Below are 15,865 nucleotides of genomic sequence, written 5' to 3'. Positions count from 1 at the left end.
AACTACATTCTTGTCTCTTCACTGTTGTAGCTTCAATTATTCCCTCTCTTCCAACTTTACCCCTCCATCCTCAAGGTGTGGCTGGCCTGCTCTACATACCTGCTCCCTATGCATGCCTATTAAATACCTCGACTACTTCCTAAAACCTCTCCATATTCTTCTATACCCTCTTCGAGATATCTATAACTTCATCCTACGTGCAGCCGCTTCCGGCCTTTCCTCCCAATCGAAACCTGCGATCCTCTCCTCGTCCTCGACTTTCGATCCCACCATGGCGGCGCCAAAGAAGAAGATCGCCGTCATGACCTCCGGTGGAGACTCCCCGGGCATGAACGCTGCCGTCCGAGCCGTCGTTCGAATGGCCATTCATATGGGCTGCGACGCTTTCTGTGTATATGAAGGCTACGAGGGCCTTGTGCAGGGTGGTGATCTTATACGCAAGATGGAGTGGCATGACGTTCGTGGGTGGCTGTCCGAGGGTGGTACCCTCATCGGCACGGCTCGATGCATGGCCTTCTACGAGCGACCTGGCCGACTCCTCGGAGCCAAGAACATGATCCTGAATGGCATTGACGCCTTGATCATCTGCGGTGGAGACGGATCGCTAACTGGTGCCGACAAGTTCCGTGCCGAATGGCCTTCGTTGGTTGAGGAGTTGGTGGCTACCGGCCAGTTGACAGCCGAGCAGGTCAAGCCGTACAGGCACCTCAACATTGTCGGTCTCGTCGGCTCCATTGATAATGATATGTCTGGCACGGACGCCACAATCGGCGCGTACTCAGCCCTGTCCCGCATATCAGAAATGGTCGACTACATCGAAGCTACTGCTTCCTCTCATTCCCGCGCATTCGTCATCGAAGTCATGGGAAGACATTGTGGTTGGCTGGCCCTCATGGCTGGTGTCGCTACTGGCGCCGACTTCATATTCATCCCTGAAAAGCCTCGGGAGGACAATTGGAAGGAGGAGATGTGTGCAATCGTACAAAAGGTATATGAGCCCAATCCCAAGAAAGGAGTCGAACTCTGTTGACAGAAATGCAGCACCGAAAACTAGGCAAGAGAAAGACGATTGTCATTATTGCAGAAGGAGCACACGATAGGCACGGCAACAAGATCAGCCCCGGAATGGTCAAAGAACTCCTGGCGGATCCAAAAGGGCTTGCTCTCGATACCCGCATTACCACCCTCGGCCATGTACAACGCGGCGGTACTGCCGTTGCTTACGACCGAATGCTGGCAACGCTTCAGGGCGTTGAAGCTGTCAATGCTGTTCTTGAGGCGACTCCAGAGACCGAAACTTGCTTCATCGCTATTACTGAGAACAAGATTGTCCGAAAGCCTCTTATGCAAGCCGTCATGGATACCAAGTCGGTTGCTGCCGCTATTGACGAGCACGACTTTGACAAAGCCATGTCTCTCCGCGATACCGAGTTTTCAGACCAGTACAAGTCTTATATGCTGACCACTACTGTGCAATTGGACCAAGACATGGTCCTACCACAAAAATCTGTAAGCAACGATCTCTGTGCTGGTGCCTTGGACCCAACTAACATATCGTAGCGCATGAAGATTGGCTTTATTAATGTCGGTGCTCCGGCTGGTGGTATGAACGCTGCCGTAAGAGCTGCTGTTGCATACTGCATGTCCCGTGGGCATGAAGCAGTCGCCATTCACAACGGATTTGCAGGCTTTACGCGACACCATGATGACCAGCCCATGGGCTCAGTTCGACCATTCGACTGGCTAGAGGTTGATGGGTGGGCAAGCAAGGGCGGTTCCGAGATTGGCACGAACCGAGAGCTCCCGAGCGAGTCCGGAATGTCGACTATTGCCGACCTGGTTGAATCATATGAGTTCGATGCTCTATTCCTTGTGGGTGGATTTGAGGCTTTCCACGCCATCTCTCAGCTTCGCAAGGCGAGAGCGGAATTCCCATCACTTTGCATCCCCATCGCTCTTCTTCCTGCTACAATCTCCAACAACGTGCCCGGAACCGAGTACTCCGTCGGCTCAGACACCTGTTTAAACGAGCTCGTGAACTATTGCGACAAGATCAAGCAGTCAGCTTCCGCCACTCGCCGACGAGTATTCGTCATTGAGACCCAAGGTGGGCGTTCAGGTTATGTCGCAACCTTAGGAGGTCTGGGCGTCGGTGCCAGTGCCGTGTACACTCCTGAAGAGGGTATCAGCCTCGACATGCTTGCTGCGGATGTCAGGCACCTGAAAGATGTTTTCGCACATGACAAGGGCCAGTCCCGCGCTGGCCGTCTCATTCTCATCAACGAGAAAGCCAGCAAAGTTTACAATGCGAAGTTGATTGCGGATATTATCCGTGAGGAGGCACATGACCGCTTTGAATCGCGTGACAGTATTCCTGGACACGTGCAACAAGGTGGAGTACCGTCTCCCATGGACCGGTGTCGAGCTGTCCGTCTGGCCATCAAATGCATTCAACATTTGGAGGGCTTCGGCAAGAATGCACACAATCGCGTTAAGAAGGATCCGATGAGTGCGGCAGTCATTGGCATCAAGGGGGCGAGCGTAGTGTTTACACCAATGCAGGAGCTGGAGGAGAAGGAGACAGACTGGCCAAACCGACGACCGATTCACAATTTCTGGAGCGAGATGAAGGATACCGTTGATATCCTTGGAGGTAGGCCCCACTATCCCAAACCCCAAAAGAACCTCATCGGTCTCGCTGCAAAGGATGCCAAGCGTGGAATCGGTCCGGAGGATTAGACATCGCCTCGACCGTATCGTTGGGCAGGCTGGACGGGCAGGTGAACTGGCATGGTGTAACGGTTTCTCGTGGACTTGGAGGCGGACATACGGGCTTGGCTGGTCAGTGAGCAAAAGGCGAAATCAGGAAACCTGGATTATTCTCGTTTTGATTACAGACCGCATCATAATTCAAAGCATTGCATCCTTGTATCAGATTTCTATGCGTCCGCCTTAACAACGCTCTAATGCTTGATTGTAACCATTACTTCCCAAACACCTAGGCACATGCCGGTATCATTTCGAAACAAAGTCTTCCTCCCTATGCAGCATGACGATATTCCTATAATATCTAGCAAGTGAAATTAACCAATTTAGAATGACCATCATGAAAGCCCCAAATGTAATGACGAAAGTAGCGATAAGGGAGGCAGTCATCGAACCGACGTTCCAGCTATATATGGGAACATAGAAAAAGATGACCCAGATCTCCGTCATGAGGAAAGACGACAAAAGATATAAATGCATGCCGGCCGTCACGGCAGCGGGATTGTACATGCGGCGCGTGAGCTCGAACAAGTTGACTCGTCCGGCCAGGTTCTCAAGGAAGTCGGGAGAGTACACCAAGGGAAAGTTCTGTATAGCACATGAGCCACACGTGGCCTCCTCCAGCGACAGGTCGTCAACGGCCGCCTTACTCACCAGGTTGCCCTCGCAGCAGCCCTCGTCGTGGCGCTGGTCCAGAAGCCAGTCGAGCGAGGCGCGGATCTCGCCCACGCACAGCTCGGCCGAGTAGCGCCGCTCGCCGCGGTCGCGCCGGTCCTCCTGGAGAGCCTCCATGCGTATCGTCTCGTAGATTGAGTTCTTGCGGGCGTGGATTAGCTCGTGGTTTAGCTCGGGCGTCACGTCGTTGCAGTTGGGGTTGGTTGAGTCCTGCTCGATGATGGTGCGCATTTCGGACTCGTCTGAGTCGAGGTCTGCTCATTTGTAAAGGGGCACATATCAGTCTTCTTCTTCAAACATCACATTGAGACATGTCGAATAGACGGGTAAAGAATCTCACCTGCGAAGATCTCGAGTCCCGCGAGGATAGGCAACATGAACAGAAGCAGCGGCATCAGCTGCCCGAAGCTGAAGCCAAACGACATGGCCTCGTGCTGGTTGCGCAGCACCGCAAACAGCTGGCCGGTGCCGAAGCTGAAGTAGAAGAGCAGCCAGACGAGCTGCAGCGCAAACGACTCGCCGACCTCGTCCACTATGACAAAGTACAGCCGGTAGTAGCGGCACTTGTGCTCGAGGATCTTGAGCGCCGTGTGCAGCTTGCGCCGCGCCTCGACCCGCTTCAGCATCGCGTGGTACCACCGCGTCTGCCGGCCGACGCGGCGCCCGCGGCCCGTGACCACGTGGAGCACGGCGAGCCCGAAGCTCAGCAGCCAGTCGGCCTCGTAGATGTCCTCGAGGCGCTCCTTGTACTCGCCGAGCAGCAGCGCGACGAAGAAGGCCATGCCGAAGATGACGGTCGCTGGGTAGACGTTGGCGCGCAGGCCGGTCGGGTAGATGAACTCGAAGCGACGGATGGCGCACTCGACGCTGATGTGCCAGTTGCGGCTGTCACTGAAGGTGTTGCTGTTGCCGATGACGAGATGGGGGAGAAGAATCATGAAGAAGAGTGTCATCTAGACACGAAAACTCTGAGTTAGTATTTATCCCTGGGTGGGCGTCGGTCACGACAACCCCTGTTATGCTCGATAGCCTGAGAGATATACTCACAGCAATGACACGCGCAGCGCACAGATGCCGATGTGCGCGAAGATAACAGCGCAGCACGGTCAGCGAGGAGAGATGGGTGATGCAACTGAAGAAGCTCGACGCCAAGGCGATCTGATAGGCATACACGCTCCATGTCGACCGGAGGTCGCCCACTCCAAGTAGAATCCACGACGTCACCAGGATGAGGGCGATGCCGGTGACTAACTGTTGATCACTCTATTATTCGTCAGAGTATAGTTCTCGCAAAAGACCTAGAGATACCACCTATGGTAGTGAAGTCTGAGTCTTGTCTTGCAGGGCCTACCATAGCAAGCACGAATGCTTGGACTGCCGCCGTACGGGATGTCCGTCGTCCATCATCGAGGACGTTGAATTGGCGTTTCTTGTTGGGTCGGAAGAAACAGGCGATCGACCGAAGAAAGAGTTCATCGGCAGCATTGTAACGCTCTCTAGGCAGCGCTTGCCAGATGTATGCCCATATGATGGCTCCGAGCGTCATAATGACAGACAGAAGGAACGATATAACGACCTTGGAGATGATCAGCTTCGATTCTCTTCAGCTCCAAATTCGGAGTTTCTGGAGCTGGAAATGTCACTGCAGCGAGTTGTCTTACCCCTAAGCCCGTAACGTCGGGGTCCTGTATATCGTCGAGGCTGCATTGTAGTCTCGGTGAGGTCGTGTTGGTTGCGTTGGGAAAAGTAAAGTTTGACATCTCTCACGAGCATGTCTGGTTTTCGTTCCGGATTGGCGAAGAAACTACACCTAGGATTGGATCTTTCTTGTGAAAGTATAACGCTGCACCGTCTTTCATATCTCCTCGAGTTGCTCATCTGAGCAAAGTCGTCGTCACCATTAATACCTGAGAAAATCTTGTTCATATGCGCGTCCTCCTCTACCACGTGGCATGCCATACTGCGACCACCCGAGACAGTCTCAACACCAGCACCCCCTTCTGATCTCGATGCAGATCGATTCTGTCATCCGGCTGGCAGTCGCCGAGAGCGGGTCATCAGAGGAGGCGAGAAATCACGAATCGAGGCAAATCAGGACTTCCACAGGACACTCCCGTACCACGCGACTGAGACACGTCGAGCGCCGAGAACACTCGGCGACAATGAAATATATATTCAGTGACCACCAACACAGTCTGTCAATTGTGACAGAACGGCTCACTCGGCTTCGAACGAGATCTTATGATGCTGCTGGCTTCTCCTGGCAAGACTTCTGCACATGTGTTTTGTGACTTCATCTATATCAAGGTGAATGAGATGAATCCAAGCGCCACAATAATACAATTCTGTCCCAGACACTGCCCGACTTTTATCGAGGATCCGGTGCCAAGCGCTGTACGACGAGAGCAGAGTTTTGAGATAAAGTGCTCATGTCTTGTGTTGGATCAGATGAATGCCGACTCCTTGACACAAGAGATGAGCCGGCATCCCGGGTTATGGAGACGGGGTCAAACGCTCGCACTGCCGCTGCAACTCGTTCAACGCAGCACGGGAAACTCTGAACAAAAGACCAAAGCAGTCTGGCTCGTTTGAATCCATCCCACCGAATAGCAAGCTGGATAGAGTGACAAAGGGTGGAAGTCCGTATTGACCAGCTTCAGCTTGCGAGGTCCCTTTATTATGGCTGGACGCGAGACTACCGTCTTAGACAACTTGGCCCAGTTTGGTCAGATTATCAATGGTCGATATTTCAACACCTGCCTTACTTAAGCAAGCTGGGAACATTGGCGTCGCTGATTCCTCATGTTCCCCAGCTAATCCTACCACTAATAATAAGGGCATCCTTCCATCGGCTTGAATTTTTTAAGCTTCTTGCTCCTGATCTGTGCCGCAAGCTGGTGCCTTTATTTTAGGCCTGCAACGCTGTCCACCCTGGTATCATCGGGGACGGGGCACTGCCCAAATCTTCGCCTTGTTGTGGTTCTTATGTAGCGCTGGAGGCCCACACATAAGCTGACGGGGGGCTCACAACCATTTTTATGATCAGGAGGCAATGATTCCTCAACTTGTGTGTCATCTTCGGGATTTGATCATCATGCCTTGACCAGTGTAGCGCTTAGAGCATTCCAGCACGCTCCTGGTGTTCATCGTACAACCGGGCAACTCTCACCACTATCTATGGCCCCTTCAAGCATGCTCGTGCACCGTCATAACGAATATGACCATCTACAGCCTTGGTTAGGAGCCTGACCATTCTATCTTCACCATTCAGCCTTACGGTGAGATCTGTAGGACTCTATTGCAGGTCTGAAAGTCCCTGATCCAGGGCAGCTTGGGCCCAATTAGGGCATCTCGTACGGCGATTGACCTGTCACCGACAACTGACTGTCATCCGAAATGGACAGAGCCACGCTCACCACGGCTGCTGCTCAAGTCAATTGGACGACGGAGGTCGGCGGTGGAATTAGTTCTCCTCGTACACACAAGGACCCCCCGATCTGGCGGGGGCTTGGCTGATGCTATGCCCTTTTCGTGCGACCTCGTTTTGCTTTTGCTGCTCGTAACCTGCACCAACGAATGAGTGCCAGAATGCTTTCTTCAAGAGCGAGGAGGCGACGAGCAGCAGCCACTGGGGCTAGTGGCCGTTCTGTTCTAGAGTAGGTAAGTTCTGTGCCGCCTGCGTGCGCCTCGCGGTAGCAACCGTTGTAAGTCCAGTGCACACCCCAATGGCGTTTGACGTGAACTCTTCCAGCTCTCAAAAGGTCTATCTCGAGGCTTTTCAAATGTGAAGTCTTCCTAATGTGCTGGGCCCCTTCTCGTCCATAAAGTACCAAGAGGGAAAAGGTCCTCAAGAGGCTAACGTAGCGACTTTCGACAGGGCCGCTGATCATTATGTACTCGAGCAGAATCATGCAACTGGGAGCACACCCCCAAGTAGCAAATGTCGGGGACGCCATGACAATCATCGACTTGTCAACGGAGTCCCGCCTGAACTAGTGCAATGTGTGTCAGCACCCAGCGCCCAGGGTCCTCCGTCGCGAGCGGCCGAAAGACAAGATCGGCCTAGTTACAAGGGGGTGCTGATGGTGCAAGAGAATGGCTCGAGTAGTGATGGGTCTGGATAGGACCCAGCTCGCTAACGCAGGTGAGATCGGGGCCTTGTATTCTGCAGCAATAATCCGCTCGCTCGCTCTCTGGACTCGGCACGGGAGTACGGTTGCAATGCAGTGTGCGGTACCAGGTCGCGACAATCCGTGCAACCAACAGAGAAGGCTGTGGATGCGGACAGGGCAGGCAATCAATCGGCCCTCCAACTAATCAATCAATTGGAATCGCCATCAGCTGCGCTCATTTTCTCTCAAATGCACCCCGATCGCTTCTGTTGCTGCCGGTGCTGCTGCTGACAACAGCTCACCATCCCATTCATTCCCTGCCGCACCGTACCGACTTCCGCTCCCCTCCTACCCTCTTACTTCTTACATTGCCTTCCCATTGCTTGTCTTGACAACATCCGGTCGCTAATTCCTTGAGTCTACGCGGGCGGTAATCTGGTGTTCTTTGGAAGGCGAGGCGGATCATCGTCAAATGTCTGGTCTGTGCTAAGTAGCACAGCACATTGTTTCTCTCTTCAGATTGGTGTGCGACCACCGAGAATCCCACCTCATCCTTTGCCTTGTCTTAAGGAGCAAATCCGCCGGCGTGCGTACGGCGGAAGAAGACGGCCTGCGTCTCTGAAGTAGCGCAACCGCAAAGCCGACCGAGCGAGCGCATTTGCTGCCGATTTTGCACTCATCACACACCGATATAATGCAGTTCTCAATATGCTCGCTGCCGACGCAGCTTGTGCTGCTGCTCGGCGCGGCCCAGACGACATGGGCCGCCACCTCGAGCGCCGGCAAGATGGCGGCATGGTTCACTACGATCGGCCCCCAGATCTTGGTCCAGAATCTCACGACCGGTGGGATAATGTATAGCTCGTGCAACAGCTATACCACGCCGATATTTCCAAACGACCCGCCGAATCTGCTGTCGCTCACATATCAGCCGCGGAACGGGACGGCAGTGGCTGGTACGGGCTGGTGGGATAACACTAAGACTACGGTGAGTGACTGAGTTGATAGTTGACGGGCGAGGAGAGAATCCGTATATGGGAGAGACCATTGTGTTTCATTGAGAGGTGGTTTGGACTGACACATCTTGTCTCTGCAGACATCCATGTTCTACCAAGCGCAGAATGGCGACCTCATCAACTCACTATTCTACTGTGACATGGACACGGGCAAGTTCGAGAACCAGGGCAGCTGGGTGATTTCGGACGGCGTACCCCAGGTGGACGACCAGCAATCGATCAGCAACGAGACGGGGCTGGCGTCTCTCGTGCTAGGCGACACGGAAGGGTATCGTGTATACTATCATGACGCGAACATGCACATTCATGAGATTTCTTACACCACAGAGACCAATTGGCATTACTCTGGGGGTGTTTCTCAAGCTCCGGCATTCAGCCGGGCTATTCATGCTCAGTTCACAGGCAGCGGCAACATCTCGGTCGCCTCGCCGAAGGATGCCCAGAATATCGAGGTCTCACGTCTCAACTCGGATAAGACGTGGCATCTATGTAAGTCTTTGAGCTCATACTATACATCTGAAGACAGCACTTACACAGCTTTAGCAACCTTTCCCCGTCCCCTAACAAGCTCCCTCGTCACCAACAAGACTAACTCAACATCCATCACGCTCGACACGGACGCCAACGTGAACTTCACGCTGCCCGCGTGGGACGGCACCGCAGGCTCCCTCGGCGTGGCCATCGACCATGCCTTCACGCGCTCCGTATACTACATCGGCACCGACCGCGCGCTGTACCAGGCCTCCAACGTCAACTTCGTGTGGCGCCTCATGGCCAACCAGAGCCGCGCGCAGTGGCCGCTCGCGGACGTACCCAACGCCGACTTCGCCCTCGCCAGCGACTACGCCAGCAGCGAGGTCCGCGTCTACTACTACGTCAGCGACCGCATCACCGAGGTCAACTTCGACGGCGACGGCTCCTGGAAGACGGCCGCCGCGCTGGCCGTCAAGAACACCACCGCCAAGCCGACCACCAGCCCCACGGCCAGCCCCTCCTCGTCCGCGGGCGCCAGCAGCGGGCTGTCGACGGGCGCGAAAGCCGGCATCGGCGTCGGCGTCTCGCTCGGCGTCATCGCCATCGCCGGCCTCCTGGGCGTGTGGCTCTGCCTGCGGCGCAGGATGCGCCACGCCCACCCGCAGGCGACGATGAGCCCGCACGCGCCGGGCGCGCTGGCCGCAGCAGGAGCGGGAGGTGCAGGCGGGCAGTACCAGGACTACGCGTCGACGCCGTACGGCAGCCCGCCGCAGCAGTCCGTGTCGCCGTCCCAGTACACCGACTACACGAACAGCGCATACGGGCAGCCGCAGATGCAGCAGCAATGGACGGGCGACAACAAGCAGGGGTACCCAGCGGGCTATCAGTACCCGTACGCGGTGCAGACGCCGCCGCCGCCGCAGGAACTCGAAGGGCCGAGGCCCATGTACGAGATGGCGGACCAGCACTACAGCCACGAGCTGGTGGGCGACTCACAACGGACGGAGATGCCGGCGAACGAGGTGCGGAGGTGACGAGAAGCCAGGTGAAGATTACGGAATGAAGGGCATTATGGGGAACACACCCAGAGGAGTTCAGGTCTAATTTTCTGGAAAAAACTTTCTGGGAAGATTTTGTGTCTTTCACTTCTCAAGCGTACATTGCACAAAAAGCAAGCGACTTCGCAATTTGTTAAGCTGTTCCGGACAGTGTAAGCTTAGGCGTACATATTCAATAATTAGCAAGTGGTGGACGGAATACCAGCCCGTCTATCAGCAGGAGTACACCGATACCAACAGTATTTGTTACCAAGGCTTATCACCGGTGTACAAATGGCTCGTGACGTGTATAAACGATTTGAAAGCATCTGCATCACTCCGCATGAACAAGCTTGTCACAAAACGTCAGGAGTCCTTCGCCAGAGTCTTAAACATTAGTTAGTAGATGATCGAGTATACATACAAGATGGAAGCAATCTGGTCATGAATCGTTAAATTTGCATATGATCCTATATCCTTTGTACAGTATGAACGCCCCCGAGAGTATACCTGACTGATTGCCCTTTCTCCATTCGCTATGATGAGATATAAATGGCTAGATCATAATCTCATTACACTGATGGTCGTAAAATATCCAAGAAAACAATGGCATATGGCAAGGAAATCCAACACGTTGACGTTCTGAAGTCAACGCTTCTGACACAGTCTCTCCCACCAACTCATACTCGCATGACGCTCGTGAGCATCTTGTGCCCCGAGATGGTATCAAACGCATCAAATATGCCAACTTGTCGTAAATCTCATGAAGCCAACCAACATGAAACTGTCGTCTATGTCATAAGCGTGTCGTGATTCAAAAGAAAGACCGACTCAGCCCTCGATGAAGACCCTAACGCAGGTATCTAGGCGCGCGATCGTAGATGACCTCGCGTTCCACGATGCGTTCGTCCTCGTCCCACTTTGGTCGTCTGTGACGGCTATGACTGTGGTGATGATGATGGTGCCTCTCCCGCTCCCATTCGTCACGATACTCGCGTTCCCATTGGATTTCACGAACGCGATCCTTTCGGCGGCGGCGGATGTTGTCAGACATCTGCACGAGCTGAAGGACATCCTCCTGTGGATTTTGTTAGTATGTAAGTCTTGTGGGAGGAGTTCAAGTCCAGGATGAGCTTACATAGCGTAGGTATTGCATGACGTAGTAGAAAAATTCAGTCTCTTCGTACTCATATCCCATTTCTTCGATGGCCTCACGGACGACGAGATCTTTAGTAATCTCTGTCCACATATCACTGCGCTTGACTGGTGCCGGAGCCGATGGCCGGAGGCTGATCCTGCGATCCGTCACCTTTTCAACGTCGATCTCACGGTTCTTATCGTAAATCTGTACGCTGAGACGGTCTCGCTCGGCATCCCGAGGCGAGGGAGCTATGCGATCACGTTCTGATATGATGGTCGTGGAGGACGTGTTGGGTGACGTTTGGAGCGGCACGAGCGCGCCGCTGGACTCACGCTCCGGGATGAACTTGGCTCGCCGCACACCGTTATACCGCTGCCAAGTTACCTCGGCACCGCCACCACCGACGCCGTCCATCTTAACGCGTTCCGTTCCAGGCGGCACATCAACGATGGTCCAGTCCCGTGTTGCTCCGTGCCAGGCTTCGCCCATACGGCCTCGGCTATCAATCTTCGAGGTGATGTACTCAGCCTCATCACTGTAGTCAACGCGCTCCGGGGCCGCGGAATGTGCGCGACGGTGGCCAGCCATCCCACGTCGCTCATCAATATCTACACGGAGTCGATCTCGTTCTGAACGTACTAGAATCTCGTCATCGTGGTAGTGTTGATGATTATAGGTGGGTCTGGAAACCGGCAGACGGTCGCGAGACTGGGAGCGACCTCGTGTACGACTGTGCGAATGCGAGGTCGTCTTGTGAATATCAACCTCAGTCTCATTGCGTGATGTGTAAATATCAATCTCAGTGTCGCGTGTACGGCGAGGCGCCGGTGGTGGTGGAGGCGGTGTGGGGGGACGGGCCACGATAACACCTGTGTTTTATTAGTATTGACTGTGCTGCGAAGAGGGTCATGCCACTTACCATGATCAATGTCTCGATAATGAGTAATGACCTCTCTCTCAATAGTAGGACCTCTGATAACAGGCGGATCCGGGGGAGGTGGCGGTGGTGAGGGACTCGGGGAGGGATAGCGTTCCCTCTCATGTTCAATGATCCTCAATCGGCTTCTCTCCATCTCAGGCGGACTAGGCGACCTCTCTCGCTCCCGCTCTCTTTCAACGATTCTTGTCCTCACCCTCTCCATAGGAGGGCTTGGACTCCTTTCTACGAATCGTGGACGCATCCGCTCCATGGGTGGTCCTCGGCTCGGACTACGAACACGATCTCGTTCGCGTTCGACGATCCTGGTTCTGAATTCTTCCCTCTCATGAACCTCAGGAGGAGGTGGAGGCGGGCCAGGACTGACACTGCGAGCCCTCCTGACGATCCGTTCACGATACTGCACCGGAGGTGGAGGGCTAGGGCTACGGGGCCGTCGTCGATCGACAGTCTCAACTTCTCGCTGGCGAAGGACCAATTGACCCGACTCGACAGGCCGGCGATCCTCACGCATGAAGTTGGGGACACGGGACTCACTGTCCCGGACACGTACGTCGAGCTCATCGACGTTGACGGGGCGTCGTGGAGGTGATCGACGCTCCTCACGGCGTTCGCGTTCGTAGATTTCAACATTGTCGACATCACGACCGCCTCGGCGGGGTGGACGGTCAGAATAGTAAGTGTCTCGCTCCTCAAAGTCGGAGCGACGGTAGGAAGCCATGATGAAAGCGTTATGCAACTCTTCAGATCCCCTCTTTTCAACAACGATGGCTTAATTCTTGAGTAGGACAGTCGTGCTTCTGGGTAGCGGTTTTGGTATGACCAGATCCGTTGCCTCGTGGCTTGCTGACGATGGTGGGGTAAGAATGGTGGCAGCTGTAACAGCTACAACAAACGCTGAAGTATCCACCAACTGGAGTACTTCTGATGCGAAGATGCCAAACACTCAAAGACAGAAGGTTACAGAAAACAAAAGTGAAGAGAGAATTCACAGCAGACGCTCGGTAAATGAGAAGTCCAGGACAGGGTAGCTAAGGGTGACCAGGAACCAGTTTCAGGGTCTGCCTTTGTGTGTGATCTTTGGGGTCCCGCGGGAGTTGGAAAGGGCCAGGCGGACGGGATTTAATTTGGACTGGCAACCAACAACGTCGTCATCCTACAGGTGAAGAGAGGCCTTGGTTTTCTTAGTAGGCGCGCGATAATATGAGGGGCTGGGTCGGTAGCCTTGGTTGGGTACGGGAGGGGCTCTTTAGTCCACGTTTTGGGCTGCTGCCCGTTTGCCAGGGTTTCTTAGTCTCGAGGTCCAGGCTGTGCTAGGGTGGTAATTATGGAATGGTATGGGTATCCGTTGAAGGTAGGTAGTAGGTGAGCTGGTGCACCGGCCGGTAGAGCGAGAGCGGGAAGCGGGACGGATAGAGAAAACGGGGGCCCTTGTTAGTCTCTCCAAGTGCCAGATTGAGTTGCTGCCCGTGTGGGTGCTGGTCACGCTGGGAGGGGGGCTGTCAATCAAGAATAGAGAGGCCAGAGGCTGAGTGATCTGCGTGCCCGGGTGCCTCGAATGAGTACTCGGAGTGAAGAAGCAAGCGAGGCTCACCTCAAGCAATGTCTGTCAAACGGACTTCTGCTTGCTTGTTGTGAAGTGCAGCAATTGAACAGCCACTGCACAGCTTGCTTATGGATTAGAGCCGGGCCAAACGGAACAAATGAGCGGGCCGGGGAGCCTGCACGGCTGCCTCTCTTCGTGTTGTATTGGAGGTTTGATGATTTGATGAGGGGATTTTGTTGAGGGAGCCTCATAAAGGGTAGACAGTCACAGTTTGAACACGAGGACGGCAGATGGATGGATGGGAGGGAAGGAGTGAGGGAGGAAGAGAAGGCTCTGTCAGCAGCGCCTGCTCTTGCTTGATTCTGATGTGTCGACTAATCTTGAGAAAGGGCAGTCACGACCCAGGAGGCCCCGATCCAAGATTCGTTCCACACGCCTAGGCGCCTCTTTCTGGCCCAGATTTGCTAGACTCGAGAGACATGGGAACAGAAAGCTCTGCCCACCATCTTTCGCACAGGCACATGCCAAAAAAGCCTCTTCGCACTCAGGCGACACTCCAATAGCGAGCAAAGGCTGGCATCTCGGAGCCGGCGCAGCTGGAGCCGCGGGGGGAGGGGCAGCTCGATGATGACACACCGACTCGTTCATAAGACCAACTGCAGCTCACACGTAATGCGACAGTCTTCCCATCTCGCTGCGACAAAGCCAGAATGTGATGCTGAGCTGCAGAAATTATGTGGAGCTTTGTCTCGTACCATCTCTGATGCCGTATTCTCAAAACGGAGACAAACGCGGCCTCTCTCGTCTGATTTCTCTGAAAGGAACGACCGTGGCCAACTTTCGAGTTTTCAAACCTGAAGAGTGTTGCAGAGTCGAAGAATTGGGGACAGCTGTGACGCAATTATGCAGCTGCACAAATGGAGCTCCCGCAGTTTCGCACCCCAGAACCATCCCAAAATCTGGGCTAGGATTATAGCTGCCCCTGAACTATAATACCACTGCCGTTCCGCTTCCTCATCGTCCCGATCTTGGCTGGACCCTTTTCTGTCTCTCTTTAATCGTAATTGGAAAACTGGCACGGAAAACGCTCCGAGGAGGTCAGTCAACGGCAAAGACAAACAGGCTCCATCCGCAATGTCACTTGATCCGTCATTGACTCCCTTTGCGCACCTCGCAATTGATTGAGTTAGTTCTCTGCCATTACAAAGACTTGCAACCAGTCGAACTCAGTGCAAATGACGAAATTCATAATCCCCGTGGAATCATAGAAGATCTCTCTATTACTATAGCCTGAGGAACTTTTACAAAGGCAGGAATCACTTATCAAAGCTGCGACAATACCGTTGCCGGACATCATTTACTACCCTAGTAGAGCAGTAATACTGTAAATCCGGCTCCCAGGATGGACTCGGCGATCCTATTCCAGAGGATGATCCTGTACTGCCTTTCCGATCCCGTGACTCAGGCAGTTCCCATGGTTGGACAAATCATCTTCAAACTTGCAAATACTACGTATCAATCTTGTCAAATCCCATACCTCTCACTTAAAGAAAAACAGAATAATGTCAGTGCAATGAAAATGGGACCGACACCTTTGAAGCCATTTCGAGGACATAATCAAGTCAGTAGTACTTTAGTTTTACTAGGCCACGATAGTAAGACTTGCAGCCAGTGAGAGGAGCTGGTGTAGTACCTTGCTCAAAACGCCTTCCTATGGAATTCCAGCTCATTGATTTCATTGACGAAATCAGTGGTTTGGAATCCACTGTTGATGACAGAAGTGAAGTACACCTACAATGCCACTCCAGTTATCCTTAAGTCTTATTGCGCGCCTCATAGTTGATTGAGTTGGCCGCTAGTAATCAAGGGAAGGGCTTGTAACCACAACTGGACAATAAGCTGAGATGTGATTGAAAGAAGAAATTGCTCTAACAGTTAGGGAATCATTGAAGTTGGAGAGTGTAAGTTGAGGCAGAAGTAAGTCTCAGAGTAATAGCAGAAGTAAAGTTACCTTACCACCTCCTAAAATCAGAAAGAGGTGGGTAGGAGGTAGGCAAGATCCAAAGGGATTGCAGCGAACATATTGCTGCCCCAAACTATTCCTAAAAGACTACATGCCCACACGGACCACTTGAAGCAATGGGTTTAGACCCTCCGCCCA

General features: G+C 53.6%; 4 protein-coding genes across 4 annotated transcripts; 2 read left to right on the top strand and 2 right to left on the bottom strand.

The window, feature by feature from the left end:
* Positions 1-271: 271 nt before the first annotated feature.
* UCRPA7_5395 (putative 6-phosphofructokinase protein) lies at positions 272-2,739 on the top strand (the record flags this gene model as incomplete). Its single annotated transcript, XM_007917942.1, has 3 exons — positions 272-988; positions 1,042-1,509; positions 1,561-2,739. 3 exons carry the CDS (start codon positions 272-274, stop codon positions 2,737-2,739), a joined length of 2,364 nt encoding a protein of 787 aa, XP_007916133.1.
* A 276-nt stretch (positions 2,740-3,015) lies between these two features.
* UCRPA7_5394 (hypothetical protein) lies at positions 3,016-4,394 on the bottom strand (the record flags this gene model as incomplete). Its single annotated transcript, XM_007917941.1, has 2 exons — positions 3,016-3,683; positions 3,782-4,394. The coding sequence occupies 2 exons, from the start codon at positions 4,392-4,394 to the stop codon at positions 3,016-3,018; spliced, it is 1,281 nt and encodes a 426-aa protein (XP_007916132.1).
* Positions 4,395-8,247: 3,853 nt separating this feature from the next.
* UCRPA7_5393 (hypothetical protein) lies at positions 8,248-10,077 on the top strand (the record flags this gene model as incomplete). The annotated part of the gene is made up of 3 exons (XM_007917940.1): positions 8,248-8,541; positions 8,650-9,058; positions 9,107-10,077. 3 exons carry the CDS (start codon positions 8,248-8,250, stop codon positions 10,075-10,077), a joined length of 1,674 nt encoding a protein of 557 aa, XP_007916131.1.
* An 853-nt stretch (positions 10,078-10,930) lies between these two features.
* Positions 10,931-12,879, bottom strand: UCRPA7_5392 (putative conserved glutamic acid rich protein; the record flags this gene model as incomplete). Its single annotated transcript, XM_007917939.1, has 3 exons — positions 10,931-11,158; positions 11,219-12,090; positions 12,696-12,879. The coding sequence occupies 3 exons, from the start codon at positions 12,877-12,879 to the stop codon at positions 10,931-10,933; spliced, it is 1,284 nt and encodes a 427-aa protein (XP_007916130.1).
* Positions 12,880-15,865: the final 2,986 nt, after the last annotated feature.

This window comes from Phaeoacremonium minimum (genome assembly GCF_000392275.1).
Source record: "Phaeoacremonium minimum UCRPA7 unplaced genomic scaffold PA7_03_scaffold_413, whole genome shotgun sequence".
In the NCBI taxonomy this organism is placed as follows: Eukaryota; Fungi; Ascomycota; class Sordariomycetes; order Togniniales; family Togniniaceae; genus Phaeoacremonium; species Phaeoacremonium minimum.
This window is presented reverse-complemented; position numbering and strand designations above follow the sequence as displayed.